This window comes from Diorhabda sublineata, chromosome 1, assembly GCF_026230105.1.
Source record: "Diorhabda sublineata isolate icDioSubl1.1 chromosome 1, icDioSubl1.1, whole genome shotgun sequence".
Taxonomy (NCBI): Eukaryota; Metazoa; Arthropoda; class Insecta; order Coleoptera; family Chrysomelidae; genus Diorhabda; species Diorhabda sublineata.
In genome coordinates, this window is record NC_079474.1 from 12,663,763 (window position 1) to 12,681,301 (window position 17,539).

Sequence of the window (17,539 nt, forward strand, 5' to 3'; positions counted from 1 at the left end):
TTGTAATTTTGTAACTGTTTCTTTTTGTCCCATCTCTACTCTATACTGCAATTCTTCTTACACGTCTCGGTCTTATATATTCTCTGCATGATATTTCTTCTAATAAGTAAATTTCCACCAAAACAATTGTGTTATTTTGTAGATATCCCTCGTATCATTGAATGGAATATTTGTAGTATTAGATATTACAAATATGTTATCTCCATAGTCAAGTATCCATATTTTATGTTCTCGAATTGAAATCACATAATAGTCTTATTCGAAATGATCAAGTTACAAACCAAAATACAGTTTTTCTTATTCGTTTTCACCCTTGGAACAAGGGCTGACAACACCTGTAAAGTAACACATTTCAATCAAGTTTCGACAGCCGTAGAAAGATGCACTGATATCATTATATCGAATTTACTGGTTCCCGGTGGAGAAACCTTGAAATTGAATGTCACTAAAGGTACCAAAGTAACTTTCGAAGGTGTTACCACTTTCGAAGTTGCTTACTGGGAAGGACCCTTGCTAGATTTTTCCGGAGAAGGTTTACTGGTAGAAGGAGCCCCAGGTAAATAACATTTTACCAATATTAAATGATTAAATATATTTAAAATTTTGCAAATTTTCTTTGTCAGTATCACTAGCGAAGTTCGAACTCAAATTCTGCTCACTTTAAATGATTAGATAATGCAAATTGTCATACTTGTCAAGGACAATATACTAATTTAATATTAATATTCAATAGTCCTTTAGGAATTATCAGTAACGTACTTAACATTTTCTACCGTGAGCTAGGTATCTTTTATTATGCTGTCGTTAATCTATATTCTTGTTTCTTCTACTGGACATTCTTATGTAGTAGCACTTAGACAGGCAAATCAAGAAGATTTGATGTTATGTTAAGAATAAATCTGAACTATATCGACAAATATATGATACTGAAAGTCTTATAGAATGTAACCAAGACCATTTTTCTAGTTTATACAATCTTTTGAAGACCTTTGCGACCTTTTTTGCTTCTATATGTAGCCATAAAGTACTGTTTCTTCTCTATAAAGCCTCAAAATTTGTTTAACAAGTTCTATCAGCCAAAAAAAAACAAATAAATTGGAATTAACGTCAATTTCCGGCGGAATTGTTTCCTACTGGAATATATTATGTAGTAGCACTTAGCCAGGGCAAATCGAGAAGAATTGATGTTATGTTAAGAATAAATCTGAACTATATCGACCAATATATGCTACTGAAAGTCTTATAGAATGTAACCAAGACCATTTTTCTAGTTTATACAATCTTTTGAAGACCTTTGCGACCTTTTTTGCTTCTATATGTAGCCATAAAGGACTGTTTCTTCTCTATAAAGCCTCAAAATTTGCTTAAGAAGTTCTATCAGCCGAAAAAAAAAACAAATAAATTGGAATTAACGTCAATTTCCGGCGGAATTGTTTCCTACTGGAATATATTATGTAGTAGCACTTAGCCAGGGCAAATCGAGAAGAATTGATGTTATATTAAGAATAAATCTGAACTATATCGACAAATATATGATACTGAAAGTCTTATAGAATGTAACCAAGACCATTTTTCTAGTTTATACAATCTTTTGAAGACCTTTGCGACCTTTTTTGCTTCTATATGTAGCCATAAAGGACTGTTTCTTCTCTATAAAGCCTCAAAATTTGCTTAAGAAGTTCTATCAGCCAAAAAAAAAACAAATAAATTGGAATTAACGTCAATTTCCGGCGGAATTGTTTCCTACTGGAATATATTATGTAGTAGCACTTAGCCAGGGCAAATCGAGAAGAATTGATGTTATGTTAAGAATAAATCTGAAATATATCGACCAATATATGCTACTGAAAGTCTTATAGAATGTAACCAAGACCATTTTTCTAGTTTATACAATCTTTTGAAGACCTTTGCGACCTTTTTTGCTTCTATATGTAGCCATAAAGTACTGTTTCTTCTCTATAAAGCCTCAAAATTTGCTTAAGAAGTTCTATCAGCCAAAAAAAAACAAATAAATTGGAATTAACGTCAATTTCCGGCGGAATTGTTTCCTACTGGAATATATTATGTAGTAGCACTTAGCCAGGGCAAATCGAGAAGAATTGATGTTATGTTAAGAATAAATCTGAAATATATCGACCAATATATGCTACTGAAAGTCTTATAGAATGTAATCAAGACCATTTTTCTAGTTTATACAATCTTTTGAAGACCTTTGCGACCTTTTTTGCTTCTATATGTAGCCATAAAGGACTGTTTCTTCTCTATAAAGCCTCAAAATTTGCTTAAGAAGTTCTATCAGCCAAAAAAAAAACAAATAAATTAAAATTAACGTCAATTTCCGGCGGAATTGTTTCCTACTGGAATATATTATGTAGTAGCACTTAGCCAGGGCAAATCGAGAAGAATTGATGTTATGTTAAGAATAAATCTGAAATATATCGACCAATATATGCTACTGAAAGTCTTATAGAATGTAATCAAGACCATTTTTCTAGTTTATACAATCTTTTGAAGACCTTTGCGACCTTTTTTGCTTCTATATGTAGCCATAAAGTACTGTTTCTTCTCTATAAAGCCTCAAAATTTGCTTAAGAAGTTCTATCAGCCAAAAAAAAACAAATAAATTGGAATTAACGTCAATTTCCGGCGGAATTGTTTCCTACTGGAATATATTATGTAGTAGCACTTAGCCAGGGCAAATCGAGAAGAATTGATGTTATGTTAAGAATAAATCTGAAATATATCGACCAATATATGCTACTGAAAGTCTTATAGAATGTAATCAAGACCATTTTTCTAGTTTATACAATCTTTTGAAGACCTTTGCGACCTTTTTTGCTTCTATATGTAGCCATAAAGTACTGTTTCTTCTCTATAAAGCCTCAAAATTTGCTTAAGAAGTTCTATCAGCCAAAAAAAAACAAATAAATTGGAATTAACGTCAATTTCCGGCGGAATTGTTTCCTACTGGAATATATTATGTAGTAGCACTTAGCCAGGGCAAATCGAGAAGAATTGGTGTTATGTTAAGAATAAATCTGAACTATATCGACCAATATATGCTACTGAAAGTCTTATAGAATGTAACCAAGACCATTTTTCTAGTTTTTACAATCTTTTGAAGACCTTTGCGACCTTTTTTGCTTCTATATGTAGCCATAAAGTACTGTTTCTTCTCTATAAAGCCTCAAAATTTGCTTAAGAAGTTCTATCAGCCAAAAAAAAAACAAATAAATTGGAATTAACGTCAATTTCCGGCGGAATTGTTTCCTACTGGAATATATTATGTAGTAGCACTTAGCCAGGGCAAATCGAGAAGAATTGATGTTATGTTAAGAATAAATCTGAACTATATCGACCAATATATGCTACTGAAAGTCTTATAGAATGTAACCAAGACCATTTTTCTAGTTTATACAATCTTTTGAAGACCTTTGCGACCTTTTTTGCTTCTATATGTAGCCATAAAGGACTGTTTCTTCTCTATAAAGCCTCAAAATTTGCTTAAGAACTTCTATCAGCCAAAAAAGAATAAATGAATTGGAATTAACGTCAATTTCCGGCGGAATTGTTTCCTACTGGAATATATTATGTAGTAGCACTTAGCCAGGGCAAATCGAGAAGAATTGATGTTATGTTAAGAATAAATCTGAAATATATCGACCAATATATGCTACTGAAAGTCTTATAGAATGTAATCAAGACCATTTTTCTAGTTTATACAATCTTTTGAAGACCTTTGCGACCTTTTTTGCTTCTATATGTAGCCATAAAGGACTGTTTCTTCTCTATAAAGCCTCAAAATTTGCTTAAGAAATTCTATCAGCCAAAAAAAAAACAAATAAATTGGAATTAACGTCAATTTCCGGCGGAATTGTTTCCTACTGGAATATATTATGTAGTAGCACTTAGCCAGGGCAAATCGAGAAGAATTGATGTTATGTTAAGAATAAATCTGAACTATATCGACCAATATATGCTACTGAAAGTCTTATAGAATGTAACCAAGACCATTTTGCTGGTTTATACAATCTTTTGAAGACCTTTGCGACCTTTTTTGCTTCTATATGTAGCCATAAAGGACTGTTTCTTCTCTATAAAGCCTCAAAATTTGCTTAAGAACTTCTATCAGCCAAAAAAGAATAAATGAATTGGAATTAACGTCAATTTCCGGCGGAATTGTTTCCTACTGGAATATATTATGTAGTAGCACTTAGCAAGGACGAATTTTCATGATATTCTCGATGTTCCAGGCAGCATTTTATACGCTTTCTTTGTCACTATCACTAGCGAAGTTCATACTCAAATTCTACTCACTTTAAATGATTAGATAATGCAAATTGTCATACTTGTCAAGGGCAATATACTAATTTAATATTAATGTTCAATAGTCCTTTTCAGAATTATCAGTAACGTACTTAACATTTTCTACCATGAGCTAGGTATCAGTATCAGTTCTATCAGCCAAAAAAGAACAAATGAATTGGAATTAACGTCAATTTCGGACGGAATTGTTTGCTACTGGAATATCTTATGTACTAGCACTTAGCAAGGACTAATTTTCATGATATTCTCGATGTTCCAGGCAGCATTTTATACGCTCAAGGTGAAAAATATTGGGACGGACAAGGCGGAGGCGGTGGTGTCAAGAAACCAAAATTTGTCCAGATCTCGACAACTGGGGGATCAATTTTCAAAAATATTTATTTGTTGAATTGTCCGTTCTTTTGTGTGGGTATGCATGCTTCGGATTTAACAATTACCGGATGGGTAATTGATGCAGTGGCAGGAAATACGGTAAGGAAAATGGTTTTCAATTTTTGTTTTCACTTATTTCATCATGTTTTTCTATATTTCCTTCAAAATTCTCTCCATTTCTTTCCATATTTTGTTGGTAGTAGCTTCGCGTGTTGTTTCTTTCCTTTATTGTCAGTAACTTCGTTTATTTAGTCCATCCAGATCTGCCTTAATCTTCCTCTACTTCTGGTTCTTTTTGTATCATTCTTTAGTTAATTCCTTTTGCTTTTTGTTTCATATCTACTTTAATCTTCTCATTCTGGTTCTCACTTTTCACCTTTTTGTTTCTAAATTTCAGCAAGATGGTTTGAACACCGACGGTTTCGGTGTTGGACATGCTGAAAACTTGTTAATCGAAAATTCCGTTGTGTTAAACCAAGACGATTGTGTAGTAGTTAATGGTGGTTCCAATATGGTTTTTAGAAATATCCAATGTTATGGTACCCACGGTTTGAGTATGTCAGTTGGTAGCTTCACCGATGACAATACAGATGGTGGCGTTTTGAAAAATATCACTTTCACCGATTGCTTAGTAGCTGACGGCCTATACGGGATACATTTGAAGACTAAAAAAGGACGTGCGCTTATAAGCGATGTCACTTATAAAAACATTGCGTTTTCAGGTAAAATTAATATCATCGTCATCTTCCTCATTTAGTCATTTCGTTAAGTGTTTTTCCAATTTATCTACATCGTCATCATAAACATATTTGCCTTAAGTGCTTTCCATTCTACGACAACGTGCAGAGGATCAAATCTAGAACGACTTCACATCAGTCATAGCAACTTGCAGATGTTTCTTCAACAGTTACTTCAGTTTTATCTGCTCTATCGAAGTATACGGAACCTAAATCTCCACTCATGCTATTCCTCCGCACATCTCGTAGTAATAGAAGAAAAAATAGAATTAAAAGAAGGTAGCGATGAAAATAATGAAGATCAACGAATTGAATATTTGATTCGAGAAGTTTAGTCCATAAAAGAGGTCTTATCATACATTTACCTTGTCCAAAAGGAGCTGTTGATGATGATAGATCACCTTAAGTTGCTTCCAAGCTTCTTATTGATGATACTATCATGAAAAAGTTTATTATAAGAGCCAACGAAGATTTAGAGTAGCAGTAAAAAGGAAATGATTGCTTATATATAGCTCGTGCACTTGGTTGGGGTGTACAAAGATGAAAAAAAGAATTTGGAAGGTATTTAGGGTTTACCTGATATGGTATTTTAAATTTTACAGCTACTACGTCTTTAGCACGGCTTTTTGAGTAATTCTTTGCGTTTTGATGTTTGATGAGAGATAGAAGATGATCGTTTGGCTGCTATAATTTTCATTGCTCTTTGTCTACATGCTTTAACATGTCGAGTGTCCATTTTTCATTGTGTATCTTCATGTTCATATCTCCATGTTTTGTAGTACGGAAAAATCTTTTTTAAATAGGTATCCAAGAGGATGGAATATACATCAACCAAGATTACGGCGATATTGGAAATTATTCGAGGCAAATCGAAATAACTAATTTGAAAATGATAAACATATATGGGTCCGTACAGGGTGAACTCACCAGACCTGTTCATATTGTATGTAGCGAAAATAAATGTTCAAATTGGACATGGTCGGACATTAACATTTTAGGAACCGGAAGCAGCTATTGCAATTTTATACCATCCGGATTTTCTTGTTAATACTTATAACCAAATCAAGGTTTGAAATAAATTCATAATTGATTCTCGTCATTATTTTTTTGTTCCACCCACATTTTCAGTACATTGTACAAAATCTTTATCAACATTTGATGAGAATTGTTTCAAATTCTATCTTCCTCAATACTTGGTTGTATAGAACCTGAAAGAACCGAAAAATAAAAAGAAAGAATGAATAAAAAGCTTGACTTGGCCTAAAATCCAAAGAAAACAAAGAATTTTCAGTATTTTGTACAAAATCTTTATCAACATTTGATGAGAAATGTTTTAAATTCTAATCTTCCTCAATAATTGGTTGTATAAAACCTAAAGAAACAGAAAAATCAAAAGAAAGAATGAAGAAGCTTGACTTGGCTGAAAATCCAAGAAAAAGCAAAGAATTTTCAGTATTTTGTACAAAAATCTTCATAAACATATGATGAGAATTGTTTCAAATTCAATCTTTCTCAATAATTGGTTGTACAAACCCTAATAGAACCGAAAAATCAAAAGAAAAAATGAGAAACTTGACTTGGGTGAAAATCCAAAGAAAACAAAGAATTTTCAGTATTTTGTACAAAATCTTTGTCAACATTTGATGAGAAATGTTTTAAATTCTAATCTTCCTCAATAATTGGTTGTATAAAACCTAAGGAAACATAAAAATCAAAGAATGAAGAAGAAGCTTGACTTGGGTGAAAATCCAAAATTAAACAAAGAATTTGAAGAAGAAGAATTGAGAAAGATCGAAAAGGAAACCGAAAACCAGTAATGCTAAATAGAACATGATGCAGATAAATCGGAAGTGAGTAGATGACGTGATATAAAAAATTTCCCTCATACGACAGATCGTTTCTGAGTTATAGACCTTTAAAGTTGTTTAAAGCTAGTGGTGGCTCATGTCAATAGCAAAAATTAATTTCTCAATTGATTTATAACAAAAAGGTTCTGTTTGTTTAGCTTAATAAAATTTACGGCTTAGGAGATATGTAGATTTTTAGATCGATGTACTGCCAAAAAAACCGTTCGCCATAAAGAGAAATTCTTAAGAAAATTATCAGAAATGGTAATTAAGGCGATCTGGGCGATGGTCATCTTCAGTGCTCTCTCGGCACGCACTAAAGAGCTTAAGCCACTCAAAATCACGCGCACGAGATAGAGAATTGTCCCTATAGGCCTCTTGCAACAATTTAGATGACGTGTATAGCTGTAGCAGAACGCCGACTGACGCCTGAATGTCAACAATAGCGGAGCGTGTAGTGCGAGACCTTCGCAGTCGCGTACGGCGCATGCCCGTTTTCTTCTGCTCGCGTATCGTCTGCACGGAGCGATCGGGTGTTGAAAAAAAAACGGCCCTCATAAATATGATTAACTGCAACTATCTTCCGCACATCCCTCGTATTATTCCAAGGATTTTTTCATTTTTGTTATCACCAGACTCGGTTAACGATAAGTTTTATCGAGTGTCCAATTATCAAATTGAATGGATATTGTCATCAAAAATGATCGAGTTGAAAATAAAAATTTTGGTTTTCTCAATATTTTTCATGTTAGTCACCAGCGATGAAAATAATTGTAGAATCACAGAATTTCCACAAGTTTCGACAATTGTTGAAAAATGTACTGACATAATTATTTCCAATTTGACAGTTCCCGCAGGTGAAACACTTAGATTAGATTTACAAAAAGGTTCAAAATTAACTTTCGAAGGTATCACAGTTTTCGAAGTTGCCTATTGGCAAGGTTATTTACTACATATTACTGGAGACCAAGTGTTGGTACAAGGCGCACCAGGTAATTATCTTTCATTATTACACGTGTAATTATTATTTTTAGTGGATTTTCATGAACCGAAGTATCATTTAGTATAAAAATAAATCATTTCTGTCTTATAAAAGATGTATTTTAAATATACATATGATTTCGTTAATAATTGAACAAATTCAAAGCCTCGTATTTTCAATACTGTGGAACTCACAGATGTTTAAATATTTTTTTCACATACTTTCATCCTTTATAAAAAATCCTTCAAAATTTCAGCTTCATACTCTGATTATTTTGACATGAGTGAATTTTTGAATATGCATATATTTTTCGTTAATAATTGAACAAATTCAAAGCCTCGTATTTTTAATACTGTGGAACCCACAGACATCTAAATATTTTTTTACATACTATCATTCTTTATAAATAATCCTTCAAAATTTCAGCTTCATGCTGTGATTATTTTGGCGTGAATGAATTTTTGATTATGCATATCTTTTTCGTTAATAATTGAACAAATTCAAAGCCTCGTATTTTTAATACTATGGAACCCACAGACATCTAAATATTTTTTTACATATTTACATACTATCATTCTTCATAAATAATCCTTCAAAATTTCAGCTTCATGCTGTGATTATTTTGGCGTGAATGAATTTTTGATTATGCATATCTTTTTCGTTAATAATTGAACAGCTTCAAAGCCTCGTATTTCTGATACTGTGAAACTCACAAATGTTTAAATTTTTTTCCTTATACTTTCATGCTTGAAAAATAATCTTTCAAAATTTCAGCTTCATGCTTTGATTATTTTGGCGTGAGTGAACTTTTGAATATGCATATATTTTTCGTTAATAATTGAACAACTTCAAAGCCTCGTATTTTAATACTGTGAAACCCACAGACGTTTAAATTTTTTTCCATCTACTTTCATGCTTGAAAAATAATCTTTCAAAATTTCAGCTTCATGCTTTGATTATTTTGGCGTGAGTGAACTTTTGAATATGCATATAGTTTTCGTTAACAATTGAACAACTTCAAAGCCTCGTATTTTTAATACTGTGGAACCCACAGATGTTTAAATATTTTTTTCACATACTTTCATCCTTTATAAAAAATCCTTCAAAATTTCAGCTTCACACTCTGATTATTTTGGCGTGAGTGAACTTTTGAATATGCATATATTTTTCGTTAATAATTGAACAGCTTCAAAGCCTCGTATTTCTGATACTGTGAAACTCACAGACGTTTAAATTTTTTTCCATCTACTTTCATCCTTGAAAAATAATCCCTCAAAATTTCAGCTTTGTGCTTTGACTTTTTTGGAGTGAGTGAATTTTTGAATAACATAGGCATTCAAGGATCACATATTTCGTAATGTAATTATTGGAAGATCATAAAGTCAAAATAAATGATAAATTTAAAGAAAATTCCTCAAAACTATCTACTGTATACATGAATTCAATTTACGCGGACGCAATTTTGAATATTCAAATTTAATTAAAAAAACTTTTTCATCAATATCTCGTTTATATTTCCAGTAACTATTCGACGCCATAATCAAATTAAATCGTAGAAATTTTCACTTTCCTGTTCTAAACGTCAAATTTTTAAGGAAGTATTTTAAACGCCCAAGGAGAAAAATATTGGGACGGTCAAGGTGGAGACGGTGGAGTCACCAAACCAAGATTCCTACACGTAGTAGCTACTGGAGGATCAATTTTCAAAAATCTATATTTATTGAACTGTCCAAGATTTTGTGTAGGAGTAGGAGGTTCAGATTTCACCATCACCGGATGGACCATTGACGTCGTAGCTGGAAATACGGTAAAAAAAATCAAAATTCCCTCCTCTACTCATTTCTATCGGAAGTTGTCTCAATTTATAGAGAGGAGGTCTCAATACCGATGGATTTGGTATTGGAGGTAACAATATCCTCATAGAAAACTCGGTGGTTATGAACCAAGACGATTGTGTTGTGATCCATTCAGGTTCTGGGTTGTTTTTCAAAAATTTACAATGTTATGGTAGCCACGGGTTGAGTTTCTCAGTTGGGAGTAGTACTAACGACAATACCAAGAATAGTGTCATTAGCAACATCACTTTTTCCGATTGTTTAGTAGCTAACGGATTATATGGGATCCATATTAAAACAAAAAAAGGCGTAGGAACCATTGAAGATGTTACTTATCAAAATATCGCATTGATAGGTAAGTTTTTCTAAAAATTATTTGGATGAGATATTTATAGGAGCGTAGATATGATCCCTTTTGAAATCAGCTCAGTTCCAAAGCTTGTAGCTTCAAAACTAGAAAGCGAGCTGATCTTGATGCCCAACATAAATTGATGAGTGATGACTACCAAGCAAGATCTCAAGCTTCAGGATGTACCTCATTCTATTAGATCTGGAAGAAATATGAAACAAATTCTGCTAGGAAGAGTTTGAAACTCTGAATTATCCAGTTACATAAGGCTCTAAGCGTAGAAAATTATTTGGATGAGACATTTATAGGAGCGTAGATATGATCCCTTTTGAAATCAGCTCAGTTCCAAAGCTTGTAGCTTCAAAACTAGAAAGCGAGCTGATCTTGATGCCCAACATAAATTGATGAGTGATGACTACCAAGCAAGATCTCAAGCTTCAGGATGTACCTCATGCTATTAGATCTGGAAGAAATATGAAACAAATTCTGCTAGGAAGAGATTGAAACTCTGAATTATCCAGTTACATAAGGCTCTAAGCGTAGAAAATTATTTGGATGAGACATTTATAGGAGCGTAGATATGATCCCTTTTGAAATCAGCTCAGTTCCAAAGCTTGTAGCTTCAAAACTAGAAAGCGAGCTGATCTTGATGCCCAACATAAATTGATGAGTGATGACTACCAAGCAAGATCTCAAGCTTCAGGATGTACCTCATTCTATTAGATCTGGAAGAAATATGAAACAAATTCTGCTAGGAAGAGATTGAAACTCTGAATTATCCAGTTACTTAATGCTCTAAGCGTAGAAAATTATTTGGATGAGACATTTATAGGAGCGTAGACATGATCCCTTTTGAAATCAGCTCAGTTCCAAAGCTTGTAGCTTCAAAACTAGAAAGCGAGCTGATCCTGATGTCCAACATAAATTGATGAGTAATGACTACCAAGCAAGATCTCAAGCTTCAGGATGTACCTCATTCTATTAGATCTGGAAGAAATATGAAACAAATTCTGCTAGGAAGAGATTGAAACTCTGAATTATCCAGTTACATAAGGCTCTAAGCGTAGAAAATTATTTGGATGAGACATTTATAGGAGCGTAGATATGATCCCTTTTGAAATCAGCTCAGTTCCAAAGCTTGTAGCTTCAAAACTGGAAAGCGAGCTGATCTTGATGTCCAACATAAATTGATGAGTGATGACTACCAAGCAAGATCTCAAGCTTCAGGATGTACCTCATTCTATTAGATCTGGAAGAAATATGAAACAAATTCTGCTAGGAAGAGATTGAAACTCTGAATTATCCAGTTACTTAATGCTCTAAGCGTAGAAAATTATTTGGATGAGACATTTATAGGAGCGTAGACATGATCCCTTTTGAAATCAGCTCAGTTCCAAAGCTTGTAGCTTCAAAACTAGAAAGCGAGCTGATCCTGATGTCCAACATAAATTGATGAGTAATGACTACCAAGCAAGATCTCAAGCTTCAGGATGTACCTCATTCTATTAGATCTGGAAGAAATATGAAACAAATTCTGCTAGGAAGAGATTGAAACTCTGAATTATCCAGTTACATAAGGCTCTAAGCGTAGAAAATTATTTGGATGAGACATTTATAGGAGCGTAGATATGATCCCTTTTGAAATCAGCTCAGTTCCAAAGCTTGTAGCTTCAAAACTGGAAAGCGAGCTGATCTTGATGTCCAACATAAATTGATGAGTGATGACTACCAAGCAAGATCTCAAGCTTCAGGATGTACCTCATTCTATTAGATCTGGAAGAAATATGAAACAAATTCTGCTAGGAAGAGATTGAAACTCTGAATTATCCAGTTACATAAGGCTCTAAGCGTAGAAAATTATTTGGATGAGACATTTATAGGAGCGTAGATATGATCCCTTTTGAAATCAGCTCAGTTCCAAAGCTTGTAGCTTCAAAACTAGAAAGCGAGCTGATCTTGATGCCCAACATAAATTGATGAGTGATGACTACCAAGCAAGATCTCAAGCTTCAGGATGTACCTCATGCTATTAGATCTGGAAGAAATATGAAACAAATTCTGCTAGGAAGAGATTGAAACTCTGAATTATCCAGTTACATAAGGCTCTAAGCGTAGAAAATTATTTGGATGAGACATTTATAGGAGCGTAGATATGATCCCTTTTGAAATCAGCTCAGTTCCAAAGCTTGTAGCTTCAAAACTAGAAAGCGAGCTGATCTTGATGCCCAACATAAATTGATGAGTGATGACTACCAAGCAAGATCTCAAGCTTCAGGATGTACCTCATTCTATTAGATCTGGAAGAAATATGAAACAAATTCTGCTAGGAAGAGATTGAAACTCTGAATTATCCAGTTACATAAGGCTCTAAGCGTAGAAAATTATTTGGATGAGACATTTATAGGAGCGTAGATATGATCCCTTTTGAAATCAGCTCAGTTCCAAAGCTTGTAGCTTCAAAACTAGAAAGCGAGCTGATCTTGATGCCCAACATAAATTGATGAGTGATGACTACCAAGCAAGATCTCAAGCTTCAGGATGTACCTCATGCTATTAGATCTGGAAGAAATATGAAACAAATTCTGCTAGGAAGAGATTGAAACTCTGAATTATCCAGTTACATAAGGCTCTAAGCGTAGAAAATTATTTGGATGAGACATTTATAGGAGCGTAGATATGATCCCTTTTGAAATCAGCTCAGTTCCAAAGCTTGTAGCTTCAAAACTGGAAAGCGAGCTGATCTTGATGTCCAACATAAATTGATGAGTGATGACTACCAAGCAAGATCTCAAGCTTCAGGATGTACCTCATTCTATTAGATCTGGAAGAAATATGAAACAAATTCTGCTAGGAAGAGATTGAAACTCTGAATTATCCAGTTACATAAGGCTCTAAGCGTAGAAAATTATTTGGATGAGACATTTATAGGAGCGTAGATATGATCCCTTTTGAAATCAGCTCAGTTCCAAAGCTTGTAGCTTCAAAACTGGAAAGCGAGCTGATCTTGATGTCCAACATAAATTGATGAGTGATGACTACCAAGCAAGATCTCAAGCTTCAGGATGTACCTCATTCTATTAGATCTGGAAGAAATATGAAACAAATTCTGCTAGGAAGAGATTGAAACTCTGAATTATCCAGTTACATAAGGCTCTAAGCGTAGAAAATTATTTGGATGAGACATTTATAGGAGCGTAGATATGATCCCTTTTGAAATCAGCTCAGTTCCAAAGCTTGTAGCTTCAAAACTGGAAAGCGAGCTGATCTTGATGTCCAACATAAATTGATGAGTGATGACTACCAAGCAAGATCTCAAGCTTCAGGATGTACCTCATTCTATTAGATCTGGAAGAAATATGAAACAAATTCTGCTAGGAAGAGATTGAAACTCTGAATTATCCAGTTACATAAGGCTCTAAGCGTAGAAAATTATTTGGATGAGACATTTATAGGAGCGTAGATATGATCCCTTTTGAAATCAGCTCAGTTCCAAAGCTTGTAGCTTCAAAACTAGAAAGCGAGCTGATCTTGATGCCCAACATAAATTGATGAGTGATGACTACCAAGCAAGATCTCAAGCTTCAGGATGTACCTCATTCTATTAGATCTGGAAGAAATATGAAACAAATTCTGCTAGGAAGAGATTGAAACTCTGAATTATCCAGTTACATAAGGCTCTAAGCGTAGAAAATTATTTGGATGAGACATTTATAGGAGCGTAGATATGATCCCTTTTGAAATCAGCTCAGTTCCAAAGCTTGTAGCTTCAAAACTAGAAAGCGAGCTGATCTTGATGCCCAACATAAATTGATGAGTGATGACTACCAAGCAAGATCTCAAGCTTCAGGATGTACCTCATTCTATTAGATCTGGAAGAAATATGAAACAAATTCTGCTAGGAAGAGATTGAAACTCTGAATTATCCAGTTACATAAGGCTCTAAGCGTAGAAAATTATTTGGATGAGACATTTATAGGAGCGTAGATATGATCCCTTTTGAAATCAGCTCAGTTCCAAAGCTTGTAGCTTCAAAACTGGAAAGCGAGCTGATCTTGATGTCCAACATAAATTGATGAGTGATGACTACCAAGCAAGATCTCAAGCTTCAGGATGTACCTCATTCTATTAGATCTGGAAGAAATATGAAACAAATTCTGCTAGGAAGAGATTGAAACTCTGAATTATCCAGTTACATAAGGCTATAAGCGTAGAAAATTATTTGGATGAGACATTTATAGGAGCGTAGATATGATCCCTTTTGAAATCAGCTCAGTTCCAAAGCTTGTAGCTTCAAAACTAGAAAGCGAGCTGATCTTGATGCCCAACATAAATTGATGAGTGATGACTACCAAGCAAGATCTCAAGCTTCAGGATGTACCTCATTCTATTAGATCTGGAAGAAATATGAAACAAATTCTGCTAGGAAGAGATTGAAACTCTGAATTATCCAGTTACATGCTATAAACGTAGAAAATTATTTGGATGAGACATTTAAAGGAGCGTAGATATGATCCCTTTTTAAATCAGCTCAATTCCAAAACTTGGAGCTTTGATGATGACTACCAAGCAAGATCTCAAGCCTCAGAACTAAAAGAATACGACTGTGACTGATATTAGATTATAATGGTTATATTAATGATTCTTCTTCTTTCTAACATCTATTACCAAATAAAGTATTGTGCTAGGTGAACGTATTGACTTCGATCCACAAGTTTTTAATTAATTTGAGTCATTAAAAACTGCTTGATAATTATTTTAGTTTACAAACTAGTTAGGTGAGTTAGAACATAGGTGTGGTGAAACTAGATTATCAAATAGTGCCACAGAAGCCTGAGTTTGTTTGTATCGTCAATTACAAGGTCAGTCAAAACTAGTTAATAGATACATTACCCCCACCATGAGGCCCCTTTCACACCAAACGAATCCGAATCAATCTGGATCACTCCGAATCAAGTAGAATCTGATGCGTCATCTCCACTCTTTCACACCAGCTGAATCAACTTGAATCTATAAAAATCCTTTCATCTTCTTTTTGTTTTCCTTCTTTTAGTTGCTTTTGAGCTATCATCATAAACGCGGCTGTTTTAAATGCAATAGTGTTTCGTAGGAGGCAACAGCGGAAACAGAAAACAAGAAAAGTGTGGATGCATAACATAAATAGGAAAAGGCCGGATTTTGGTATGTTTCATCATTTACATCCTGACCTACAAAATGATGAGAAGAAATTCTATGACTTGTTCCGAATGAGTGAGGAATTGTTCGTAATACTGCTGGATTTGGTGGGACCTGAAATCTCGAAACTGGATACAAATTATAGAAAGATTTCTGTTGCTGTGATTTTTATCACTGGCGTCATAAATCGCACTATTTTCTTTAACTTTTAAAATTAATAACTCCACGTCCAATTCGTATGGTTGTTGATTCAAGACTGACCGGACGAGAAATCTGACAGGTTGAATCAAGTGCGACCTCGAATCAAACCTGATTGAACCAGATTCGTCCGGTCTGAAGGCGGGAAAAGAGTCCCTTCACATTTAAAAGGAGCGCTCGAAGCCGAATCTTGGTCAATCAGTGTAGCTACTTCTTAAACGGTCACGCCTTAAATGAAGTGAATTCTTATAACGATCTCGGTATTACTACGGATTTGAGTTGGTCCGAACATGTTATAAGTATTGCCAACAAAGCAAAAAGTAAGCTGTATCTCCTCCGCAAGTCTTTCGGAAGGATATCATTACATAATTCAACTCGTTTATATAAAACTTATATTCGTCCAATTATGGAGTATTGTGGAACTGTGTGGTGTCCTCAACTAGTGTAGTATCGGTTCTTTAGACGTCACTAGGCATTTGGTCTTCTTGGTATTGATTAGTTGTTTTTCTTTAAGTGTTAAAGTTTTCTGAATCTCACTGCTTTGGGCATCAAATTTAATATGAAGCGACTAAATGAATCTCTTTGTCTGATTCCTGCGTTTACATTTAGATCTTTTGTTGTTTTACGTTCCACTCGGAATTAATGATTCAATGGGAAAAAAATTTGGTTACAATTCGACGAAATCATAGAAAAATCTTTTATGATCGAACATAACCAATTTTGAAGCTGATATGTCAAAATTATTGACCTTGTTTACTTCTGGATAAATTGGAGTTTACTTTCAGTCGTTTAAGATGTAACTTGGGTATCGAAACGAGCGTCAGACAGTGTAATTGTGAGTCTTGGTTTAGTGGTAGTATGAACAGGGTGTTCAGAATGATTATCACCAACGGTTCCAGAAATTCCAACTTACTAATATTTTAATTTATTGAAGGAATCCAAGAAGACGGAATATACATCAACCAAGATTATGGTGATATTGGAAATGTTTCTCGTCAATTTGAAATTACTAGATTGAATATGTTAAACATATATGGATCTTTACAAGGCCAATTTACTAGACCTGTTCACATTGTTTGTAATGAAAATAAATGTTCAAATTGGAATTGGACAAACATCAATCTAATAGGAAGCGGAAAAAGTTTTTGCAGCTTTATACCAAGTGGATTTTCATGTTAAAACTTGCATTATCTTCAATGAAATATTGCTATTAAAAAGTTTTTGAATATATTATAATTTTTTTAATCTCTATAACTTGCCTATTACAATAAAATAGGGTATTCGAAAAGTTTCAATATCCTATATAAAATAAAACAAATTCGAGAATAAAAATCTGTTGCTATTTGCTAAAAATGTTAAGTACAACATGTACAGGTACGATAATAGCCGTTGTTGGCGACAATAAAACAGATTTGAGAATAAAAATCTGTTGCGGCGAAAACATTAAAAAAATAAAGAAAATACTGAAAACTTGTTTAATTATTATTAATTTAACAAAAAGAAACTATTTACTAAAAATGTTAAGTACAACATGTACAGGTACGATAATAGCCGTTGTTGGCGGCAATAAAACAAATTTGAGAATAAAAATCTGTTGCAGCGAAAACATTAAAAAAATAAAGAAAATTCTGAAAAATTGTTTTAAATTAATTATTATTATTTCAACAAAAAGAAACTATTTGCTAAAAATGTTAAGTACAACTTGTACAGGTACGATAATA

At 33.7% G+C, this 17,539-nt stretch overlaps 2 protein-coding genes across 2 annotated transcripts; both read left to right on the forward strand.

Annotated features, from left to right (window-relative positions):
* Positions 1–224: 224 nt before the first annotated feature.
* LOC130447865 (polygalacturonase-like) lies at positions 225–6,534 on the forward strand. Its single transcript, XM_056784906.1, has 4 exons — positions 225–556; positions 4,586–4,797; positions 5,096–5,420; positions 6,239–6,534. Exons 1-4 carry the CDS (start codon positions 265–267, stop codon positions 6,481–6,483), a joined length of 1,074 nt encoding a protein of 357 aa, XP_056640884.1. The 5' UTR covers positions 225–264; the 3' UTR covers positions 6,484–6,534.
* Positions 6,535–7,944: 1,410 nt separating this feature from the next.
* On the forward strand, positions 7,945–17,048 carry LOC130442242 (polygalacturonase-like). Its single transcript, XM_056776344.1, has 4 exons — positions 7,945–8,274; positions 9,860–10,071; positions 10,133–10,454; positions 16,753–17,048. The coding sequence occupies exons 1-4, from the start codon at positions 7,983–7,985 to the stop codon at positions 16,995–16,997; spliced, it is 1,071 nt and encodes a 356-aa protein (XP_056632322.1). The 5' UTR covers positions 7,945–7,982; the 3' UTR covers positions 16,998–17,048.
* The last annotated feature ends 491 nt before the right edge of the window (positions 17,049–17,539 follow it).

What these genes read in the sequence shown, in the direction of transcription:
- LOC130442242 (XM_056776344.1), top strand. Translation starts at nt 7,983, where the DNA reads ATGATCGAGTTGAAAATAAAAATTTTGGTTTTCTCAATATTTTTCATG. An exon ending in GTTGGTACAAGGCGCACCAG is followed by an intron (nt 8,275 to 9,859) that starts GTAATTATCTTT and finishes CAAATTTTTAAG; the next exon opens with GAAGTATTTTAAACGCCCAA. An exon ending in ACGTCGTAGCTGGAAATACG is followed by an intron (nt 10,072 to 10,132) that starts GTAAAAAAAATC and finishes CTCAATTTATAG; the next exon opens with AGAGGAGGTCTCAATACCGA.
- LOC130447865 (XM_056784906.1), top strand. Translation starts at nt 265, where the DNA reads ATGATCAAGTTACAAACCAAAATACAGTTTTTCTTATTCGTTTTCACC. An exon ending in ACTGGTAGAAGGAGCCCCAG is followed by an intron (nt 557 to 4,585) that starts GTAAATAACATT and finishes TCGATGTTCCAG; the next exon opens with GCAGCATTTTATACGCTCAA. An exon ending in TAAAAACATTGCGTTTTCAG is followed by an intron (nt 5,421 to 6,238) that starts GTAAAATTAATA and finishes TTTTTTAAATAG; the next exon opens with GTATCCAAGAGGATGGAATA.